Source organism: Sinohyriopsis cumingii, chromosome 8, assembly GCF_028554795.1.
Source record: "Sinohyriopsis cumingii isolate HCF-2022 chromosome 8, ASM2855479v2, whole genome shotgun sequence".
NCBI lineage: Eukaryota > Metazoa > Mollusca > Bivalvia > Unionida > Unionidae > Sinohyriopsis > Sinohyriopsis cumingii.
Window position 1 is genome coordinate 92,161,452 of NC_142968.1, and position 21,693 is coordinate 92,183,144.

Genomic DNA, 21,693 nt, shown 5'->3' on the forward strand with positions numbered 1-21,693 from the left:
CCATATCGAGCTTCTTTTGAGTGAAAATAAAGGAATGAAGAGACCATTCCGTTTATATTAGTTCCTTCTTGCAGTTCACTGAGCCCGCCAGTACATTAGCCAGCCTTGTATATATGAGCTTGTACATGAATTTGTCGTTGAGGACGCCACTTCAGAAAACCCCAAACAAAAATAAAAAAGTCTGGCGACTTGATTTCGCTTTGCTGTTCAGATTATTCATCAAAGTGGAGTTGTCGGCCAAAATTCAGAACTCCGTTCTCGTGAAGATTTTACAGCCACCAACGAAATGATTTCAAAATGATTTTTGTCTCGAGAGTGTTATTATGTATAATGTTCCTGGGTGAGCAAAACTCATATGACATCCTCAAAAAGTAAGAGACTTGCTTTCCCAGTCCTCTTTATTAGCATCCGTACCGATCGTGACTGCCGGATGTTTTACTTGCAGAGGTATCCCCGACGAGAGTCCAAAGTAGTTTCCATGCCTTCCAGCTGAATCCTCATATTGTACAGATTGTGACAGTTGATCCAATGATCCGAGTCCATCTTCCAATTGGATCAAAGGATCATCGGTATGGGAGCCCAAGAAAGCGACCTAGGATTAAGAGGTATTTTGTCTCATTGCGCAAAATTCGACAGGCCATAGGATTCTCGGGATTGCTCCGTATATACAAAGAATCTATCATTACATTAATTTTATTTTCTTTCCTGTGGGAAACATATTCTTAACTGAATATTGATTTCAGACCCAGTCAACCAAAACCTTGGAAGGTTCAAGGTCAGATGTGTCCTTCTTGACAAGCAGACTGAGAAGGAAACGTAGGGTACAAAATTAAATTATGTCATTTTCCAGAGTATAACTATCCTGATGTTTCTTTGCATGTTGTTGGCAAATCACAAGACCTATGAACCCTGTGTGAGTGGGGGCTTACAGCCACGCCTCTTGCAAGTCCACACTGATTGCCTAGTCTCTTCAATAGACGGTATTAGAACCCTTTGGTGCATCCAGTCATAAACCCATGAGCGTAAAAGAGTTGATTGAAGGAGATTAGGATGACGACCAAGTCATGAGTGCTGCGTTTTAGCTGGAAGAACTCTTGGAAAAGACTTAAGAGGTGTGGTCATACCGAGTCTACACGAAACCATTTGTCAGTTCCACGTTTCATGGTAAATTTTCTCCAGTTGGCAACAAAAGATTGAAACCTTCTTTCTACAGGAATATGTGATATGGTGGGATGGGGCACTAATATATGTCATTTGACATAGGGAGGGTCTGGCGGAACACTGGCGAAAACGTTCGACCTACGACTTATTTCTGGAGAACTGTGGTTTTCAATGGTTGCCAATTCAGTAGGATTGCTTTTGTTGGCTACCTTTGTAAATCCCTTCGCTAGCTCAGAGAGTAAGGGATGGAAGGAATGTATCATTAGTTACTGGTTGAGAATTATGTCAACCTGATCATTAAAGAGGAGATTATATGAAGGTTGCGAGTGTAGCTTGGTCTATGATGGTCTTTAATAAAGATGGAGATAGAGAGCGTTGCATCTCGTTCCACCTGTTATAAGTTTATAGCTTCTTTTACGGTCATGGCCATGGTATGTTGGGCTTCTGTGTTACAAATTAGGTCACGTATTTCCGTTGAGATTCGGGGTTGGAGAATGGAATCTGTTTTCTGCATATTGAAGATCGCCATAAATACTAGATGCAACTGTCACGACGTTACGAATCGACTTATAGTGAATCTCAATTCTGACATCCTACACAGGCAAAATCAGAGACGCGTCACTTACAGTAGCTACATGTGCGAAGTGGGAGCCGAATACTCAATTCTAGTAACAACTTACCCATAGAAGCCAAATTTTTCAATGTCTATACAAGTAAAATCACTGTTTAGTTGCTTATATTAATTATACACATAAGCTGGACGCTGTTGAGAAAACAATGTATAGAAAAGGTACCTGTATTCATCCGATTATGGCGGAAGTTATACAGTAAAATAAACGAGTTTTCTGTATTACACACAAAACCTGCACATAAACGGGAACTGAAGCGTCATTATTGATACTTACGAAGTAGAAACTACAATATCCTTTATGAGACAATGTTACCTGAAGGAAAGACCCAATGAGTTTTTTTTTTTTTTTTTTTTTTACAGATAAAAGCTGTAAACCGTGACATGCACAACAATTAAAGACGCTAAGACAAGATAATATATACAGTTTAACTGTACCTATCCTGGCTAAGATGAAATTAAACAGAATAATACATTAGCTTCCTATATCACGCACCAGGCATGCATTTATTAATACAGTTATAGCAATCTGAGGGGACGCAATCACGACCCATGCAGGTACCAAAAGCACCTAAGTGACTGTGAAGACTACAAAGTGATAATATCTTAAAAATTGGGAAATTTTGTCCTCGGCGACCGAAAGTACAAGAAAGCCTGAAATCTATACAGGGTGTATACTCCCGATCGAAGGTGAAACTCCTCTAACTTGTTTTGAGGTAGAAAACCCCAATACAGCTTTAGTGGATTTGGCGAGACTCTGTCTGTAGAGAGTGTGCCACTCGACACAAATGTAAATAATAACTGACGAATTCACGCGACAATCGGAAATTATTCTATCGAACTGCTACCTAGGTGGGCAGAACATTTTCGCTATTGAGCTAAAACGCCATAACCTGGGAGGTCTACACTTGGGAGGTAGCAGTAGTTTTCCTATGGTGATTTAGTAATGTATTTGAAGAAGAAATAAACTTTTTACCCTCATCCTGATCCTCGTATTGTGTCGTCGGTTCTTTTTTTTTTATAAATTTTATATGATAATTACTCGTTACTTCTTTAACATCTAACAGCTGAATCGGTTTTTAGCAGTGTTCAGTTTTACTGAGAGGATTTATTTACTGAAAATTATTCAGTGGAATAACGGAGTGCTCCTCGACGTTATGACTAAATCACTATTTTGTGAATATTGTGAAGTCATTTAGAAATATTATAAATTATATGATTGTGATATATCAAGACCATTACATATCAACACTATTCCAGGCTATTGGTACATAAGCACATTCAGTATAGAAAGACATTTGTAGCACCACTGGAATTAATTGGGAATACTCTATTCTTTTGGACCTGTGATATAATGTTAGGACTATTTTGGATTTTATGCACAATACTGTAAGTTACTTTTAAATTTTCACTTTGTATTCTGGTAAAATAAATTATTTGCTGAATTTTACTTAACTTAAGACCATAGCGTTGTAGCAAGATGACAAATGGACAAAATTGTTACTTGGTGATTCAAATATTTACATCATGTTTATTAAACAAAGTGAAATTCTACCTATTATTCAAATGTACTTTGACTCTGAGTTTCAGATTTTATGTACACGCCTAACTTCCACTGACAGGAGATTTAAAATAATGCCCTTTTATCTCTGAAATGATGTCACCATGTAGTCAGTATTTTGACAGAATACCTCTATTTTTCATGGCACTCTCCAGCACTCTGAGACAGTATTCCCTATGCTCTTCATTCATCTCCTTCAGAGACTGTATAATATCATGTTTCTGCAAGTCTGACAAGCTTCTGTCAAACTTGGTTGGACTTTGAGTTTCATTTTCTACACTGTCGTCGACGACGATGGATATAGGGGATGGAAATGACGCTTTATTTCGTGCTGACTGTCTCGCCAGGTAGCCTCCTTCTGCTTTGCCACCACTGTCGCAACCACTCTGTTCAAAGAAGGCAGAAAAAAAAAAAAGATTCATGAGGAGTAGCTTACTTAAAAATGAAAAATCTCCAATAAAGTACATCGTCTGAATCTTTTGGGAAACTATTTACCGACTATAGTAAATTAGTATACATTAGTATAAGAGTTCAAAGCCACAAGGCTAAATAAATTATAATAAGAAGAATCATAAGAAGAAGAAAGTTTCCTAATAAAAACAAAAAGAAGAGAAATTCTTGGTAGTTTCATCCAGTGATTCCGGTTTTTACTATATAGGCACTACAAAACAAATAAATATAGAATAAATGTAAAATTATGTTTCTTTCCTGTAAATTCTTATTTCACCGACTTTTCTCGCTCGTCAACATAACAAACAGGCCAAAATTGCATTAAGATAATTTTAACTTACCCTCATAACATAATCTGCCTGAATTGTCTTAATTTTGTCTTTACCTTTCTGATTTACTCTCACATTTACAGGACTCCGCAAGAAGCCGGCATGCAGATGTCAATATGAATTAAAAAGACTGGCTAATGCTATCAAAGCAGTTTCATACCAACCATTCTTATTATACCAACCATTCTTATTATACTAACCTTAATACTGTCAAGAACGGATGAGGTCATCGTCTGGTTTTTCTGAGGTGTGGGCGGAGGGGTGGGAATAATATATGACGCTTCCTGAGGGGCTCTCTTATCTTGTTGATGCAAGTCAAATGACAGCCTTTCCGGACACTGTATCAAAATAAATACGCTATTACAAAAACAATTAAGTTTGCCATATCACAAAATTAATTCCCAGTATTTTAATTTTTTTAAAAATTGCATACTTAAACAATTAGGAAAAAATAACTGCATATATATCTTCTATGTTATTAAATAAATGACATGCTTTATTTAGGGGAAAATGGCAATTTTGTCCGCTAGCATAGGAAAACTATGTGGGAGATATAAAAATTAATAATGCAGATAGGAAATAAAATGAACAACTATGTGTATGCCTGATTTATACAGATGGTTAATTACGACAGTGGAATAAGACACCGAGAAGCAAATTTTGTACTGTAACACAGTAGATCTTTCTGTTCATTTACCTCTTTTGATGGATCGAGTTCACAATAGTGCCTGAAACTGAAACTACTACACCTAAGTGTCTTAATGTCGTGTGTGTGTGTGTGTGTGTGTGTGTGTTTGATTTTGAAAGCTATACATCAATAGTCAAATTAAAACTCTGTCCACCTTGTTCACCGACTCCAAATTTTATTGAAACATTACAAGAATGCAATTTTGAAAAAAAATGTTCAAGTTTCAAAATCTGTCTGTACATAAAGAATAACAGAAGATCTCGTTTTCCCGCCCATAATTTGTAGCTTAAAAGAAGACGATAGCATTTATCATTTTATACTTTTCTCTTGTAACGTCACAATTTTAAATTCAAAAGAATTTGCCTTAGAAATCCAATAAACCACTTCATACTCAGATAAAGAACTGACCTGAGAGTTACTGGGTTCAACCATTTCCGGCAGGGTTTGCGGTGTCTTCTGTTCCCCAACACCTGTCGCGTGCCTGTTGTCTTGGCGACTAGATTTAAGTTTGTCCTGCCATTGTTCAGGAGTGTCGTTACTAAAGTCAAGTGATTTGTTCATATTTCCTCTTCTAGATAAGATCCCAGTATTATGTGAGTCTGTCATTGTGTGAAGCTCTTCTACATTGTTTGGATCTGTGTTCTCAGTATAGTTTTGCATATTCCTTGGATAACTAAAGTCAGTTCTGGGCCTAACGAGAGTGTGTTTGTGTTAAAATATCCTCACTCTTCAGCAAGCGAAATATACAAAAGGAGCGCAAAGTCTATGTCAATGAATCAACGAAATCACTCTCTTTAAAATACAGGTTTGTTTTTAATAAAAAAAACCAAATTCAGTGTGGATCTATACAACTGTATTATGGAAATATTTTTGTAGTTATTAATCTGCATATAAACCACTGTATGGGAAATAGTTTACCACTACAAATCAAGAGTACTCAATAATTTATGACGGAGATATATGATTTATGACGGAGATATAGTATTCGGCCAATATACGCTTTGTGTTTTCAAATTGGAGAATTCCTGGAATTACAGAATTCAAACCTGGAAAGGAAAGAATATATATATATATATATATATATATATATATATATATATATATATATATATATATATATATATATATATCAGGATGTACACTATTTTTATTGTGTTCAACAGTTAAAATTAATGAAAGTATGTATAAATCACACTGCAAAATTTACAGAAGTGCGTTAATGATATTTACTACATTACCGTAGCCTCATGGCGTCAACTTATGAAACTTTTACGTCGCACTTTAGTATAAAAGTCAGCTATGTTATAGGGAGACGGTTATTTAACAATGTCGTTTACATTATTGGGGTAAATACAACCTCAAAATAGAGCTCAATTGACATGAAATTCACGAATTTAAATTTCGCGTAAAATCCAGTGTTTAGTCTTTTGTATACAGTGGTATGAGTGACACATCCCGTCCACATACCAGCGTATACAGCGGTGAGAGTGACACGTCTATAGCACGTCAGTGTATACAGCAGTATGAGTGAAACATCCCGAGTATATTCCAGTCTATTCAGTGGCAATAGTAAAACATCCCGAGTACATTCCAGTCTATTCAGTGGCAATAGTAAAACATCCCGAGTACATTCCAGTCTATTCAGTGCAATAGTAAAACATTACGAGTACATTCCAGTCTATTCAGTGGCAATAGTAAAACATATCTAGCATACTTTTGTATGAATGACACATTCCTAGCACATTTCAGTTACATAAATGGTTCAGAACAGGATCGTAAGTGAACATTTACCGAGGGGAAATTAGTCTGGTTCCCTCCTTCGTATGATCCCTCCGTTACACTCCGCTATAAGTGCAATGCATGGAGTATCTGAAGCAGGGAACCAGACTAAGGGGAAATTTGTATAAATGCCAAGGTTTTTTTTTCTTTTTTTTATTTTTTATTATAGCATTATGTATTTTCTGATAACGAACTGCGAGACAACACAAGTGACAATTTCCGTCTTGATGAAGTAAAAGTTGGAAACCAATTTCTCTCTTCCCAAAATGGATATTGAATTTTAAAGTCTCTGAGATTATTTGAAACCTCTCTGGGATAAATAACACTTTGGCTCACGAGGTTTCCTCTAAAGGTTTTGCTTCACCTCTTTAGATATCCATGGATGTGATGGTTGTAGTGTTCAACCTGAGTATCATAATCAATGCACGTGACACGGATTTGCAAGCATGTTGTTGTTCGATTTTTGTTGTTGTTGTTTTGGTTGGGGGTTGAGGGCTCGATTTTTGTTGGGTGTTTTATTTATTTTTTGGTTCTGTATTTGTTCTTTGCTTGTTTGTTTGTTAGTCTTGTTTGGTTTTTTGTTTCTTTTCTTTGTTATTTTTAGGGGGTGTAACACCTTTTCTCAAGATAGACTATGGGGATGTAAAGGGGAGCGCTTTAGACCACCGGACAAACGGGGCCCCGATTTTAAGATTAAAACATTTACATCTGAGTGAATGCGATGTGTCAGATAAAATTTCTTCATAAGACCTTTTCTCTTTACCGGCGGTGCTCATTACAGTCAATCATTAAATTACATTCGGGAAACCGTCTCAAAACTAAATTTAGTTCAAGGTACAGTACAATTATGAAACTTAAATCAAAACGTTAACAACAGTGAATAAAGTATTTTAATGTTGGGCAATTATTACGAAGTTCAACAGAGAAAAATTATCGGTCCGGTCAGTGCAAGCTACTCCCACACTGCAACAGGGACATCATTTCAACTTTCCTCGGGGGTGGGGGTGGGGGGCAAACTTGATTGGTGGGAGGGCTTAACTTGACGGGCTTGTTAATTTTCGTATATAGGCTTCAGCAATTTTACAGCACATGCAAATTCAGGTGGAGGGGCAATTGCCCCCAGCCCCCCCCCCCCCCCAATGACGTCCCTGTAATGCAATACAGGATGAAGAATGAAAAAAAATGCCGCGGCTCATGTGGTTTTCTGTATAAAGAAGTTTGCATAAAGGATGGGATTATACGGATATATGTATACTTTTTATAATGAGTATTTAAAAATTTTGAGTTATCGAATTTTTAATATCACGGTGCTTCCAACGGTTTACCATGGTAGTTGAACTAGTACCGTGAGTCTTCGAACGCATTTGGCTACTTCCTGAATAGAATTTAAAAGGAGTTAAGTGATTGAAAAAACTATTTAAAAAGCTGCGTGTTATATGTACTCGGTATGAAGGGGATTTTTTAGTACGAGCGTTGAAATGACAGAATCGCTTTATTTACACGCCCTTTTAAGACGACAAACATAACGTATCACTTATGAGGAAAACTTTTTATGTGAAATGAAAAATTCAGACAAAACATTTGTTGAAATACGAAATCTTCACTTTCCACGACTCTTTTTTTTTTCTATACGCTTGGGCGGCCTGACATGAATTCACAGTGAAGTAATAATCATACGGTTTTAATAGGATAAAAACGGGACAAAACACGGAGTAGACATAAAGATCTTGATAACGACCTTTTATTACCGAGCTTTGTGTGCGTTGTCGCTTCGGAAAAGCCGCTTAAGTGTCGTGGTGATTCACTACATTTTAAATTTCACCTATGCAATTCATTTTGAATTTAGAATTCAAATTTTCATTCATTTAAGATCTGTTTTGTAATCTTTGCAGATTATTCTGGAAACATTTGCGTACTAACGGGGTGTGTGGGTCAAGGGGTGTGTGCCCAACGCGTCAGATGTCTTGGGACATCAAGAATGCACGGGCGCCATAGGTCTTGTGGTGTCACAGCCCCTTTAGGCCATCATCGTCTTCACGTGCGCCATTTTCCCTTAGTACGCCACGCACTGGAAAAACATATCTTCAAAAGATGCCCTAATATTGTCTGCAATGAAAACTTATGTGTTTGTGATTTTAGATATTTATACCTTTCTCATTTTTTCAAGCTGGTTTTAAAACGGTCGACATCAAGACGCATCCGTAGCATAACTCTTAATAATAATAATAATAATAATAATAACTGCGCTAAGGGGAATTAGTCACAGGCGAGAGGGTTTTTCTTTTCTACAATTAATGGAACTCTGACAACACTAGTTCTTTATGCTGATTATTCTGCACTGTGATTTGACTCTTGAATAAGGTCGCTTGAGGGTTGCTTAATTAATCGCGGGGGAAGGAAAGAGTGCCTCTTCCCTCAGTGCATTTATGCACTCTAACAGTGCTATTGAATTCAGCCAACAGGTCGTGGGACGGCAAAGTCCAAAACGACCTGTATGGAGGGCTATCATGAGTGGGAATAGACCATCACACAATCATTTTTAAAACTTAGGCTGTATCTACATGTAAGACGCTTATTGGGAAACACCGATTCATAGCGCCACCCCGGTTCCGTGCTTACACGCTCAGCGAATCATCTGATAATTTAGACGAGTGGGAATAGTTCCACATTTCGTCATATTGGTGTAAATGTCCGAGCGAGGTAAAGGAGGAGAGGGACCCGGCAAGAGGCGACAAGCGCCAAATGAAGTACTGAAACGCCGGTTCGTACTATAATTAATCTAATTCAGTCCAGTCATTCGAATGGACATTTTAAAACAATACCAATAATGTTTAAGCCACCTGTGCAAGTAGCCAAATCTACTTAGCCAAACAAATTTCATTAATGATTCACTTATTCAATATTTTTATTCAGTGTACATAGTATGCTTGTATTATTCGAAATAATCCCAATCTAGTTTGCATACCAACATGCTCAAATTATAAATGATACAATCTAAAGTAAAGCAATACATCCACTCTCTACGCACAACCTTTTGCTACTGATAATATGCATCAGAATTTCCCAAAATATTATATTAAGTAGAAAATTACTTGTAAACTTCCACCTTGTGAGCAAATTAATTCCAAAATAAAATGTAACTATCCAACTCAATTTTATACCTACTAAAAGTGATTCAAATTTCCCAACAACTGGTCACTAATTCTAATGTCTGAGTATTAAAACAAACTTGCAGTCATTGATTTTAATTAGCCTTAAAAACACACATAATCCCACTGCTATACTGATTTCTTTATTTCAGTTTCTCAGCCTGGAATGTAACCTAACATCATTGCCCCTGACTGCTGCTGATAGCATATTTACCCATAATCTCAGCCTCTAAATTTAACAGTAACTAAAGATGTACTCCTCTATAATCGACATACAAGTATTACATTTATGGAGAGAATTTAGAAAAATGTGTATTGCCTCTTCTAAAACTAATATAAATACCATTGCAATTGAAATAACTATATTTAGTCATGTAATAGCAGTCATCGGTTCTGAATCTCATTCCTCATAGTAAGAGTAAATATGGAGATTAATGTAAACGAGAGAGAGAGAGAGAGAGAGAGAGATTATGACACAACATTGGACAGATCCAGGTATCGAAATCTTATGTGACTAGGGTTGAACGAGTCCATTTCCCAGTGTCTTGTCAAGATTATTCTGTTGGGGGTCAATCTGTCTACAATAGCAGATCATCATATATATGGATAGTCACGTCAGAAACTTTGCTGAGTCAAGGGCCTCGGATAAAAATTTCCGCCATATTTCTTTCTTTTATGGGATTCAAATAACACAGAACTGGCCTAGTTAGCTAGTGATCTACAATTATGAAATGAGTGTGTTCACAAGTTTTCATTCCGATTTGAATGCTTTCATTCTACTAACGCGGTGCTGAGGGGAGGCGGGGGGGGGGGGGGGGCTATGTGGAACTCCAATTCGCCATTAAATATAGCACGCTTTTCACTTGAAAACCGAAAACGATGGCCTATTGAAGCAGCACAAACCTCAACTAACTCTACTCGAATATGCACCTAAGTGGTAAAAGAATTCCAGGATCAGCTGATCTAATAGAACTACAGCATCGATAAACAGAATGGAAGTATCTTATCTTCTTCCCCTAAATGCAGCGAGTAGTAGTAGTTGTTGTTGTTGTTGTATGGTTTAACGCCATTTTTGAACACACGATAGGCTATACATGGCAGCCACTATTAATGGTGGAGGAAGAACCCGGGAAAACCCCTAAAAGAACCAACGACCCACGAGAAGCTACTGGCAAGCTTTCTCACATAACCAAATTAGCCGAATCCGATACTCGAAACCACGCAGACATAGGTGAGAAGGCAGTGATCCGTAACGGAAACGCCTTAGACCACTCGGCCACTCGGGGCCTCCAGCTAGTAGTTACAAAAAATATCCAAGAAACGGAGAATATTTGGAAGTAATTCTATGTTTTGATTTCAAGAGAAAATAATGTAAAAGATGAAAAGAAATGACAAAAATCATATTATAGTGACTATTCTTATTTCTTATAACTGAGACCCAAATGAATAATAATTTTGTTTTTCCATTTTGCTTGGCATAATTCAATACCGGATTCGTCTAACGTTGTCCATTTGTTTTATAGTTTTTAGACATATAAGATTATGATAAAGTACTTGACATAAAAATCATCTGGAAAGCCTGTTTTTCCACACCTGTACTGCGAGAAACTTAACTGCACGCGACATTACATTTTGCTTAACAAAATGATATGTACAACTCGATACCCATGTCGATTCAGGTAATAATCGTCTTGTTAGCAGACCGTGTCTCGCCAACTAGTGACAAATTTACTATCTGGAGAAAATCCAGCACATAAAAGTTTACAACTGCTATCCAAATTTGAAACCTTATCATATAAGAATTCCCCATTGTTGAGTGATCGGCTAAATGCATCGGTGTGCGTCACATCCGTAATAAGCACAGCAAATTTAGATTGGTATTTTTACCTAACACGTTTCAAGCTGTTTTCATATAAAGTAATTCCTTAAAAACTTAAGTGTTTTTCAAGTTATAACAGTATAACAAGAACGATATGTGTGTGTGTGTGATTTCTTTTTTAATTTTTAAAGTAGCTTTAACAAGTTTTCAGTCATATCGCTACGATATCTGCATTGTGACAATTTATAGTGATGTCTAACACTGGGGCATCATGCCACAGACATGTACCATCGTAGTCCCACCCAGTCATATTATCTTGACACTTGGCCGACCAGTCTCAACACTCAACTCTTAATGCTGAGCGCTTAGCCGGGCAGCTTAAGTACCATTTTATGTCTTTGGCAACCTGTGACATGACGCATCCCATGCGGACCTCTAGCCTGTAAGGCCACAGGAGCGGTTAGAAATATCTGTAATCAAATAAAGATTGTTTTTCACCAATCAACAGGATGTTGTTGTTGTTGTAGGGTGTAACGCCATTTTTCAGCACAGGATAGGCTATACATGGCGGCCAGTATAAATGATGGAGGAAGAACCCGGGAAAACCCCGGCAAGAACTACCGACCCACGAGAAGCTACTGGCAAGCTTTCTCACGTACCCACGTGACCGGATCAGTATAATACCATTTTTGTTGAGCATGCCTAAATTTTACTAATGCTGTTAGCTTCGCTTCCGTAGACTAGTAATACGTTAATGCCTTTCTTCCCCTGTATATCACTCAAATACAAATCCATGTAAGGTCATCTTTTCATATTCTACATATATTCAGTGCAGAAATTCATACCCTTTTTTTTGGGGGGGGGGGGTCATATTTCAATCGTTTGTATTCATTTTTTTTTGTTGCTGTCTTTTCTTGGTAATAATTACGATCTCGCTCTTTGCTGTCTGCATCCAAATTCGTACTAGATCTTTTCATTCCCCACCTCGCAATGCAGTGAATATTTATCAACAACAATCGAAATCAAATCTGCTATTCAGGATAATTATTCAATATTCAGTGAGTCAGACAACACGGCCTTTCCAGATTGCCCAAGTTTCGGCATTATTATACTGTCTAGTTTGGCGTATCAGGTGATGTTTTGTACATACGGCCATTTAAGCGTTGGGATTTCATTGTACATCTACCTTGTAAAGTGCGATGTCTTGTCTGATACTCAATTAACACAACGCGCATATCAATTATTCATAAAGAGAATGAAATCCCAGCTTTATTAACTACATTTGACACCAAATTTAATATCATTTGATATAGCGATCAGCGGATCTTTTATTCCTCCAACTGGTTTATTAGGGTTGGAGTTATAGTAATTCGTCGGAAAATGTGCATGTCTTCTATTAGCCAAGTAACTGATTTATTTCCGATTGTCTACGTAATGGGGACAAAAGCAAAATCGTATATCAAGATAACGCAGTCAACGACATTAGAACCATATTTCATATGTTATCATCATCATGGTTTAATCCAGTGACTATGAAACGGACGATTTTATAATTCAACTCTCTCTCTCTCTCTCTCTCTCTCGTCCAAAAACCGCTGGTTCGTGAAAAACATGCATGTATTTCTTGACGTTAACAGCATTGGAGTCATTTGCATTGTTTTATTCCAAGGTTTGCGTCGATATTCTTTGATACCCTCCATCTCAGTCAGTACTCTGCGTTCTCCGTCAGCCAGACCGCAAATCCATCTCCAGCAAAACTGCGAGGTTGAGATTCACATTTGGTACTGGCATTGGCCCTAAGATGAGCACTGGTAATACGGGTTTTACTAATGTAACTGGCCTATGGGGTCTCTTAGACTGTATCTGTTTTTCTGCGAGTTGGGGGGTGGAGGGTGGGGCTCAAAGATCAAAAATGCATACATTTCTATTACATCGCAAGATATTTACTACTTTTAAAGGACATACCCAGCTTCGGGTTTATTGTGTATCTATTGTGAAATGAACAAACTATTCCCACCTGTTATGTTCCTATTTCCACTGAAATTACATTTTTCGTGCATTGATTCCTCAAAGCTACATATATTGTGATAAGGAAACATTGTTATATCTAAGTGAAGCTGATCACAGTATAATTATAGCAAATGGTAAACTGTATCTGTATGTCACTGTCAGGTAAAAATTTGACGATAGGGCGCACAGAGCATTATACCAAATTCCATTGAAATAATTAAACTAAATAATAAAATAACAGTGTCCAAATTTACGCTGATGGCAGTTAACTCGAAAACACAGAATTCTGGTTATAGTCGTTATCAAATAGAGGGGCAACGATCAAATATCAAGCGTTTTGTGCTTAATCCTAGTACCAATGTTCTATTTTGCTTAAAACTGACCAATTCCAAACAGCTTTATAATGTGTAAAATCACAAAAATAATTACAAATTTCTGTGTTCACTTGAAAAATAACCAGGTCATCCACGTATGAGCACAAAAATGCCAGCAAAAAATCTTTTGCGTACGTTGAAGGATTCTTGCATACTGTTGATAAAAGTCTTCATGAGACAGACAGACAGACAGACTTACAGAAGTGGACGCACATATGGTCTGGACCAAATCAAAATACCCTGACTGACGATGGCAAGTGCAATTCGGCTGACTATTTTAAATACATATGGTACATGTCGATCAGACTTCATTGTTATTTACTTATTTTGATATGTTTCACCAGTAGAGACCATACGTGTTTTGCCAAGCAAAAAAAAAAGTAATATAATTTCTACAGTTTAAGTCATGTAGTCAACTTTTCAGAACTTGTATAGCACAGTGGATGCAATAGATAGGAAGACACAACAACTCATTGTTTATGTGGATATGAATCGAATTATTGGACTCATTAACCTAATGGTCTGTCGACTTTTATTTCTTTGTAATATTGTATTATTAAAGTAAATAAAGTTTTAAAAACTAAATTTTTGCCATAAAGTTAATAAAAGATAAATCAGATATAATAATTAACTAAATTTACTCCAGTGTTGAGAGAATTTATGAAGTGTGAGAGAGAGAGAGAGAGAGAGAGAGAGAGAGAGAGCTCATTTTGATACGATCCCCAATCTAAATAAATAGATCTACATCACGTCCCACTGTATACAATCTGATTTTATTCTAAAGTTTGACAAGTATATAAACAGGGAGAGGGTGTTCATGCATGAATGATTGGTGTAATTTTGTTCTTCAAATTGCAATGCACATAATTAAAGCAAACGTGAAATGAAATGCCAATTTAAAAACTATTGTTACTATTGCAATGAATATGAAATACGTTCGGAAGGTTCTACATGATGAATGGTGGCCTCTACTGGCATGTAAACGACGGCAAGATGACCTTCAAGAACGTTCATGTATTTGAATTAAATACAAATCAGTAAATGCAGTGATGAGATAATCATTTTATATTGATAAATAAGGAAGCATGGGGTAGCAGTTTCCTTCAGCAAGTTAAATTATGTACATTCATTGACTCGTGACTCGACAGTCACAATCTCTCTCTCTCTCTCTCTCTCTCTCTCTCTCTCTCTCTCTCTCACACACACACACACACACACACATCTTTCTTTAATCAGAAATAGTACTTATATTTAATTCAATAGGACCAAGAGGGCAGGGTATTTTCTATAAGATACCATTTTGGTCATTGTGTTGTCATTGTCGATCTTGTCGTCGCCAGGGTTACATCCTACTGAATAACAACATACCTCCCATATAACAGAGCAGCTGACGCCAAAGTTTTTCTTAGACGTATATTCTTGTAAGAAATGTTCCAATATCTGTGAAACACGCGAAACAGCATACGAATTTTATTACATTTAAAATGTACGAACATTCAGTGCTTAAAATTTCGTTACTTCGTGTAATGGCCCAGTACTCCAATGAAATCGGATATTTTTTTTCTAGTGGAAATATCTAGGAGCAGTACTAAAGAGATCTATAATTTTATCAATTAAACATATCCATGTCCATTCCACTCATAAAATCAATCATTGTATCCAGTTGATGATTCCAGGTCCAGTACCCTAATGAAATCAGTCATTTTATCCAGTGGACGTATCCAGGTCCAGTACTCTAACGAAATCAGTCATTTTATCCATTTGATGATTCCAGGTCCAGTACCCTAATGAAATCAGTCATTATATCCAGTGGACGTATCCAGGTCCAGTACTCTAACGAAATCAGTCATTTTATCCATTTGATGATTCCAGGTCCAGTACCCTAATGAAATCAGTCATTGTATCCAGTGGACGTATCCAGGTCCAGTACTCTAATGAAATCAGTGGTTTCATATTATGACTCAGTGGATACGTCCAAGTCAAGTACCCTAATGAAATCAGTAATTTTATATTACGACTCAATGGACATACCCAGGTCCATTACTCTAACCGGGGGGGGGGGGGGAGGGGGGGACAAATCCAAATCCAGTACTGTAACGAAATCATTCATTTTATCCCATATTTCATCTTCTGAATGAGGATTTGCGCTGTGGAAAATATTGCCGATTTGAGACTATAACCTATACTTGTGGTTGCCGGTTTATGTTGTACAAGACCCTTCGTGAAACAAATTAAGGAAAATATAAATATTAATTATTAAATAACAATATTATAAAAGTTTTGGCATTATTTCACCAGTATTTTAAAAACTGATATGAAATATTCAAATTAGAAGTTTAAACTGACTAGTTTCATTAACATAAAAGTTTGCACTTTCTACATTAACGTCTCTCTATTTTCACAAACATACCTTTATTCTGACTGGACAGGGAAGACATTTGCCCAAATATTAGTCTAATATGAACCCTGATTATTTCAAGCCCACGTAGCATGGGGTCTTCAAGTCACTGCTAATTCCCTATACTAATTCAGTCTCAAAGTCATTATAGCACAGGACATTGATTTTTGGAATTTCTTCCACCGAATTTGGACAAAGGAAATATTTCCTATCTCTCTCATATATAAGACCTGATTGAAAGTTACTTTCTGGCTACATACTCTATTATATACTATTATATTAGACAGTCTTCAAGCTTGAATTTCAATAGTCTTAGGATCTTTGGACAGGATATTCTGTTGAGTTCAATAAAAAGCAGACCGCAGTGATGTAATAGTAAACGATTTTTCTCCCCACTTTCAGTAAACTCCTCTATGCACGCTTTTCTTTATGGTTTCCAGCTGTGGGACAATTATTTATTGCCAAGATTTATGTCACATCGTCTTCTTTACGGTAACCTGGGACATAATAAAGCTCTATGTGATAAGTTCAGTCGTATCTGCCTGGGCAATAGTTTAATTCCTTTAGCCGGCCATTTTAACTGCGCCGAATCAAAATATAGCAGTATTATTTGTTTGCACAATATAATTTTGAGGACATAGTAATGACAAAGCTCTCGTGTTGCCCTCATTGTCAGGCTTTATAGCTCTAGTCTTCAAACTCTCTCTCTCGAATGATGAAACATTCTACAAAATGCATATTTGATTTGGAACTTGATATATTTAGTAGTCGTTTTCCACTAAAAGATCATATATACTAGAATACGTGCCCTTCATATGCATATACTGACTAGGCTACTTGCCATTTATATGCATAGTACTCACTAAGCTACTTGCCGTTTATATGTATATACATAAAGGCTACTTGCCATTTATATGTATATACTGAATAGGCTACTTGCCATTTATATGCATATACTGACTAGGCTACTTGCCATTTATATGCATATTCTGACCAGGCTAATTCTTCCTTTATATGCACATACAGACTAGGCTACTTGCCCTTAATATGCATATACTGACTAGCAACGTTCCCTCTAACCGCATGGTAGATGTGCGCGCTATGCGCACTGCATTGTGCAAGCATTATGGTGACTTGAGCAAAAATATTTATCATCATAAAACATCCGTCCAAATTGCAAAAAAAATAATGTTGGATTGAATATTAGGTAATTTTGATCTGCTGCGCGGAGAACAATTTAGCTGCGCGGGGATGTCTGAGCAGCTGCGCCGACGCGCGCGCGCAGCTTAGAGGGAACGTTGCTGTTGATATGCACATACTGACTAAGCTACTTGCCATTTATATGCATAGTACTCAATATGCTACTTGCCATTTATATGCATAGTACTCACTAAGCTACTTGCCATTTATATGCAAAGTACTCACTAAGCTACTTGCCATTTATATGCATAGTATTCACTAAGCTACTTGCCATTTATATGCATAATACTGACTAAGCTACTTGCCATTTCTATGCATATAATGACTAAGCTACTTGCCAGTTATATGCATAGTACTCACTAAGCTACTTGCCAGTTATATGTATATACATATAGGTTACTTGTCATTTATATGTATATACTGAATAGGCTACTTGATATTTATATGCATATACTGACAACAATACTTCCACTTTATGTGCACATACTGACTAAGCTACTTGCCATTCATATGCATAATACTGATTACAATTCTTCCCCTTTAGGTGCATATACTGACTAGGTTACTTACCATTTATATGCATAATTCTGACCTAAGCTACTTGCCTATTAGATACATACATTAACTAGGCTACTTGCCTTTTATATGTATATACTGACTAGGCTACTTGCCTTTTATATGTATATACTGACTAGGCTACTTGCCATTCATATGCATATACTTTCATTAACTTTCTGTGAAGTACTCCAATTTGTCTCGCAATAAGGAATATATGAAAGGTATAACCTACTTTATCCCGACTCATAAACGCTAGTGCGTGCCTTGTTACATAGGGCACTGTCGGAAAGAAAAAAACAAGAACAGGACGTGCATCCTTGAAGACAAAAGGCATTAACGTTTAGCTATAACCACAAGTATAATAATGGGTAGTATTACCTTAGAAAAAAACCTAATTTTGATGGAGACTGACTCGTGAGATTACTGATCATAACCATTCCCTACCTTTTAGCGAAGATAAAGAAAAAGGATGCACTAAACAAGTTAATTCTGAACGCAGTTGTTTTCATGTCCCGAACATGCTGCGTTTCGGTTTGCTTCATGTATTCATGTCCCAAACATGCTGCGTTTCGGTTTGCTTCATGTATTCATGTCCCGAACATGCTGCGTTTCGGTTTGCTTCATGTATTCATGTCCCGAACATGCTGTGTTTCGGTTTGCTTCATGTTTTCATGTCCCGAACATGCAGCGTTTCGGTTTGCTTCATTTCTTATCAAGTGACCCCAGGGCTAATATGCATCAATCAAGATCGACATTCGTCGAATGTCCAGACAAATATATGCTACTTTTTCGGACTCAAAGAGTAGATTTTGTTATGTCCTCAATGCTAAATATGTTATGAGAGTTTACAAACAGTATACTTAACTAAAAGTTCATAATTCTATCAGATCTACGACAAAGAGGTCTTTCTCATATATATAATGCAACAGAAGATCAGAGGAATATCCATGCTTTATTCCTTCATCTTTATGGACGCTCTTCAGGTGAATACATCATTCCTTTACAATATCTTTGTAAATAAACAATTTGATATCATTATCATATTAATAACGTCATTGTTTATACGGTGAGAAAGTTGTTTGTTACGCATATGTATTTTTACTGTGTATGTATGTTTAACGGCATATCATCATTATTCTGACTGTACTGTGTCCAATAAAAATTTGGTAGCAAAGACTATGAAGTTAAAAGAGTGCTAAGATATCTCGAAAGATAAAAGTCCATAATCAGCTGTTTAAAATACTCGAATAAATACCCTTCCGCGTGTCTCTTATGTTTTAAAACCTTTAAATGGTTGTGCAATAACTTCACGCTATACGGTTTTAACTGCGGATATGACATGAACACTTTCGGTATCAATCTAATCCCAAATTACCCAATCACAGATAGTTAACCCATTTTTTTGCCATGTCTTAATTATAACCATGGTTACCAATGAAGAGATGTTTGTTTTTGTACAAATGCAGGAACGTTTTTAACAAGGTTCAGGAGGAAAACTTTGAGTTTATTCGTGCAGTTAATATACATATTATGCAACAATTATAAAACTTAACTAATTAATAAATAATTATGACTATCAACAGAAAGATGATTAATAAGTACATGACACTCAGTTGGTGAAATGGATTGCTCAATCACGTGTTAGCTATAATCTCCTCCCATTATTGATCAGTTCGTCGTGCTTTAAAAAGAATTCAAAAGCGTAACTGTAAACTGTTTACAATTTCATCATTTAGGGATAAATTGGGAATTAGCACTATTAATTTGTTCAGGAATTTAAATATCAAGCGGCAAAGTAACATGAATATTGAGAAGGTTTAATTATGATTTGACATAAGTTTAGATGTGAGAGACACTGTCTGGGGTAACAGTGGCAGTCAGGCGGCTTAATAAACGGAATTTTTAACTATCTTCCAACCACTCAGATAAGATAACTGTTTTGCCGGGAAGTTTGATTTTGGACTTTAAAAATGGCGTATAAATATTTCATTACGATGAATGAAAGAGCGAACGAAGAATCAAACTCAAATTGTACAACTGCCGCTGTCATACACAACAATACATTCGACATCTTGTTATTTCATAAATAGAATTAGAGTAACTTCCATTAAACTTTGCTGCATATTAAACTGGTTACTTTTCAAATTAGTTAAACGGTTTTTTTTAAACATGGAATCAATATGATTTTATTTCAAACAGCTTTGGTGGCGTTTATATACTGGACAGTGTACGTTAATCTCAGTCTACCAATGACTTCCACATTTTTAAAAGTCTAGAAAAATTAACTCTCATAAGTTGTGTGTACTTGTGTTTCAGAGAGAGAGAGAGAGAGAGAGAGAGTATATACTAGGTGCAGGTTACTTGCATAAGATAGAAAGATTTACCTTGGGTGCCTGATCGTTCGTTAGGGGTATGGTATATTCATGTGATGTACCCGACGAAGCACTCAATCGTGAACAGGTTTTTTTGTTAGTAGTCTATATAACTGTATATGTACTCTTCTCCCGTTATGTTGGCGTCACTCAATGCATTATATTTTAACGGCTTCTTTAGTCCACACTTCAAAAGCTTGAATTGATTTTCGCAAATACCAAACTATTTCTCCCTTTGAATCGTCTCGGTCAGAATTCCACATGTTTGAAGACCTAAGTTTTATCAATGAATTATCGATCCGCATGCATATTACCCCTTTAGTGCACACCTCTATAACAACAGTGTGGCATGGAAATACAACTTACCTGTTGCTAAATATAGACCACTGTTCAGACGACCGGTGTACCTGTTTTTATATTATGATTAGAGGTCATCGTTCGAGGTCAAACAAATCATTACATCTACTTTTCTCAGCACTCAACAGGTTTTAAAATTCTGTGCTATGATCTTAAATCGTTTAGAAAATTTAGACCTTATTTCATTTAGAATTTAACGAAAAACACACCGGTTTTTAAATTTTTTTTTTTTACCAATCTAACGGTTTGTTGCAGAAGAAACACCCAGTTATACTTACATGCCTTGATTCAAGGGAAGTAAATCTCACAGTAAGTTATGTGGAAAAAAATTAACTGATTTTTTTCTACGGATACATATGAAGGAGTAAAATCAAAACATTTTTAATAGAATGTTCGTTTTAATGACGTTCATTTTAACGACGAACAAGAAAATGAGAGTAAGATTTTAATTTGATCTCCTTTTAACAATGAAATTAAAAACTAATGGGTGGTGTAAAAACAAACCGTTTAGATCAATAAATGGTGTTTTATATTTTTTCCGCGCTCTCTTGAGCAAATTAAAACATTGCCTTTAAAGAGCCTTAAAGCTTATGTTACGATGCAATTATCTGAGGAATTATTGGAAAGTGCAAGTCTTGGAATTGTAATTTAAATTCGTTAAAACAATAGATGATGATTGTAAGAAGCTTTTATATTGTGTGATTCTACAATGTATGCCTTGAGTGAAGTTATGATTGTTAGTTCTGTATTATTGTAAAAGAAATCTTTAGTAGAAATAGTTCTTAGGTAATACAGCAAGTCAAGCAGCAAATACACTACATACAAAAGGCAACGATTTACACCATAATTCACAGCCACTG

The 21,693-nt window shown here is 36.3% G+C and overlaps 1 protein-coding gene across 3 annotated transcripts in view; it reads right to left on the minus strand.

Moving 5' to 3' along the window:
- The window catches only part of LOC149794144 (uncharacterized), a 37,185-nt gene extending 16,341 nt beyond the window's left edge, over positions 1-20,844 (minus strand). For all 3 annotated transcript variants that reach the window (XM_089968218.1, XM_089968217.1, XM_089968219.1), the window contains exons 1-4: positions 20,489-20,844; positions 5,226-5,863; positions 4,330-4,467; positions 3,481-3,736 (exon numbers count right to left, since the gene is read on the minus strand). In XM_089968218.1, coding sequence (XP_089824344.1) covers positions 3,481-3,736; positions 4,330-4,467; positions 5,226-5,477 — 646 coding nt within the window. In that variant the 5' untranslated portion in view covers positions 5,478-5,863; positions 20,489-20,844. The remainder of the gene's footprint in view (positions 1-3,480; positions 3,737-4,329; positions 4,468-5,225; positions 5,864-20,488) is intronic.
- Between the last annotated feature and the right edge of the window lie 849 nt (positions 20,845-21,693).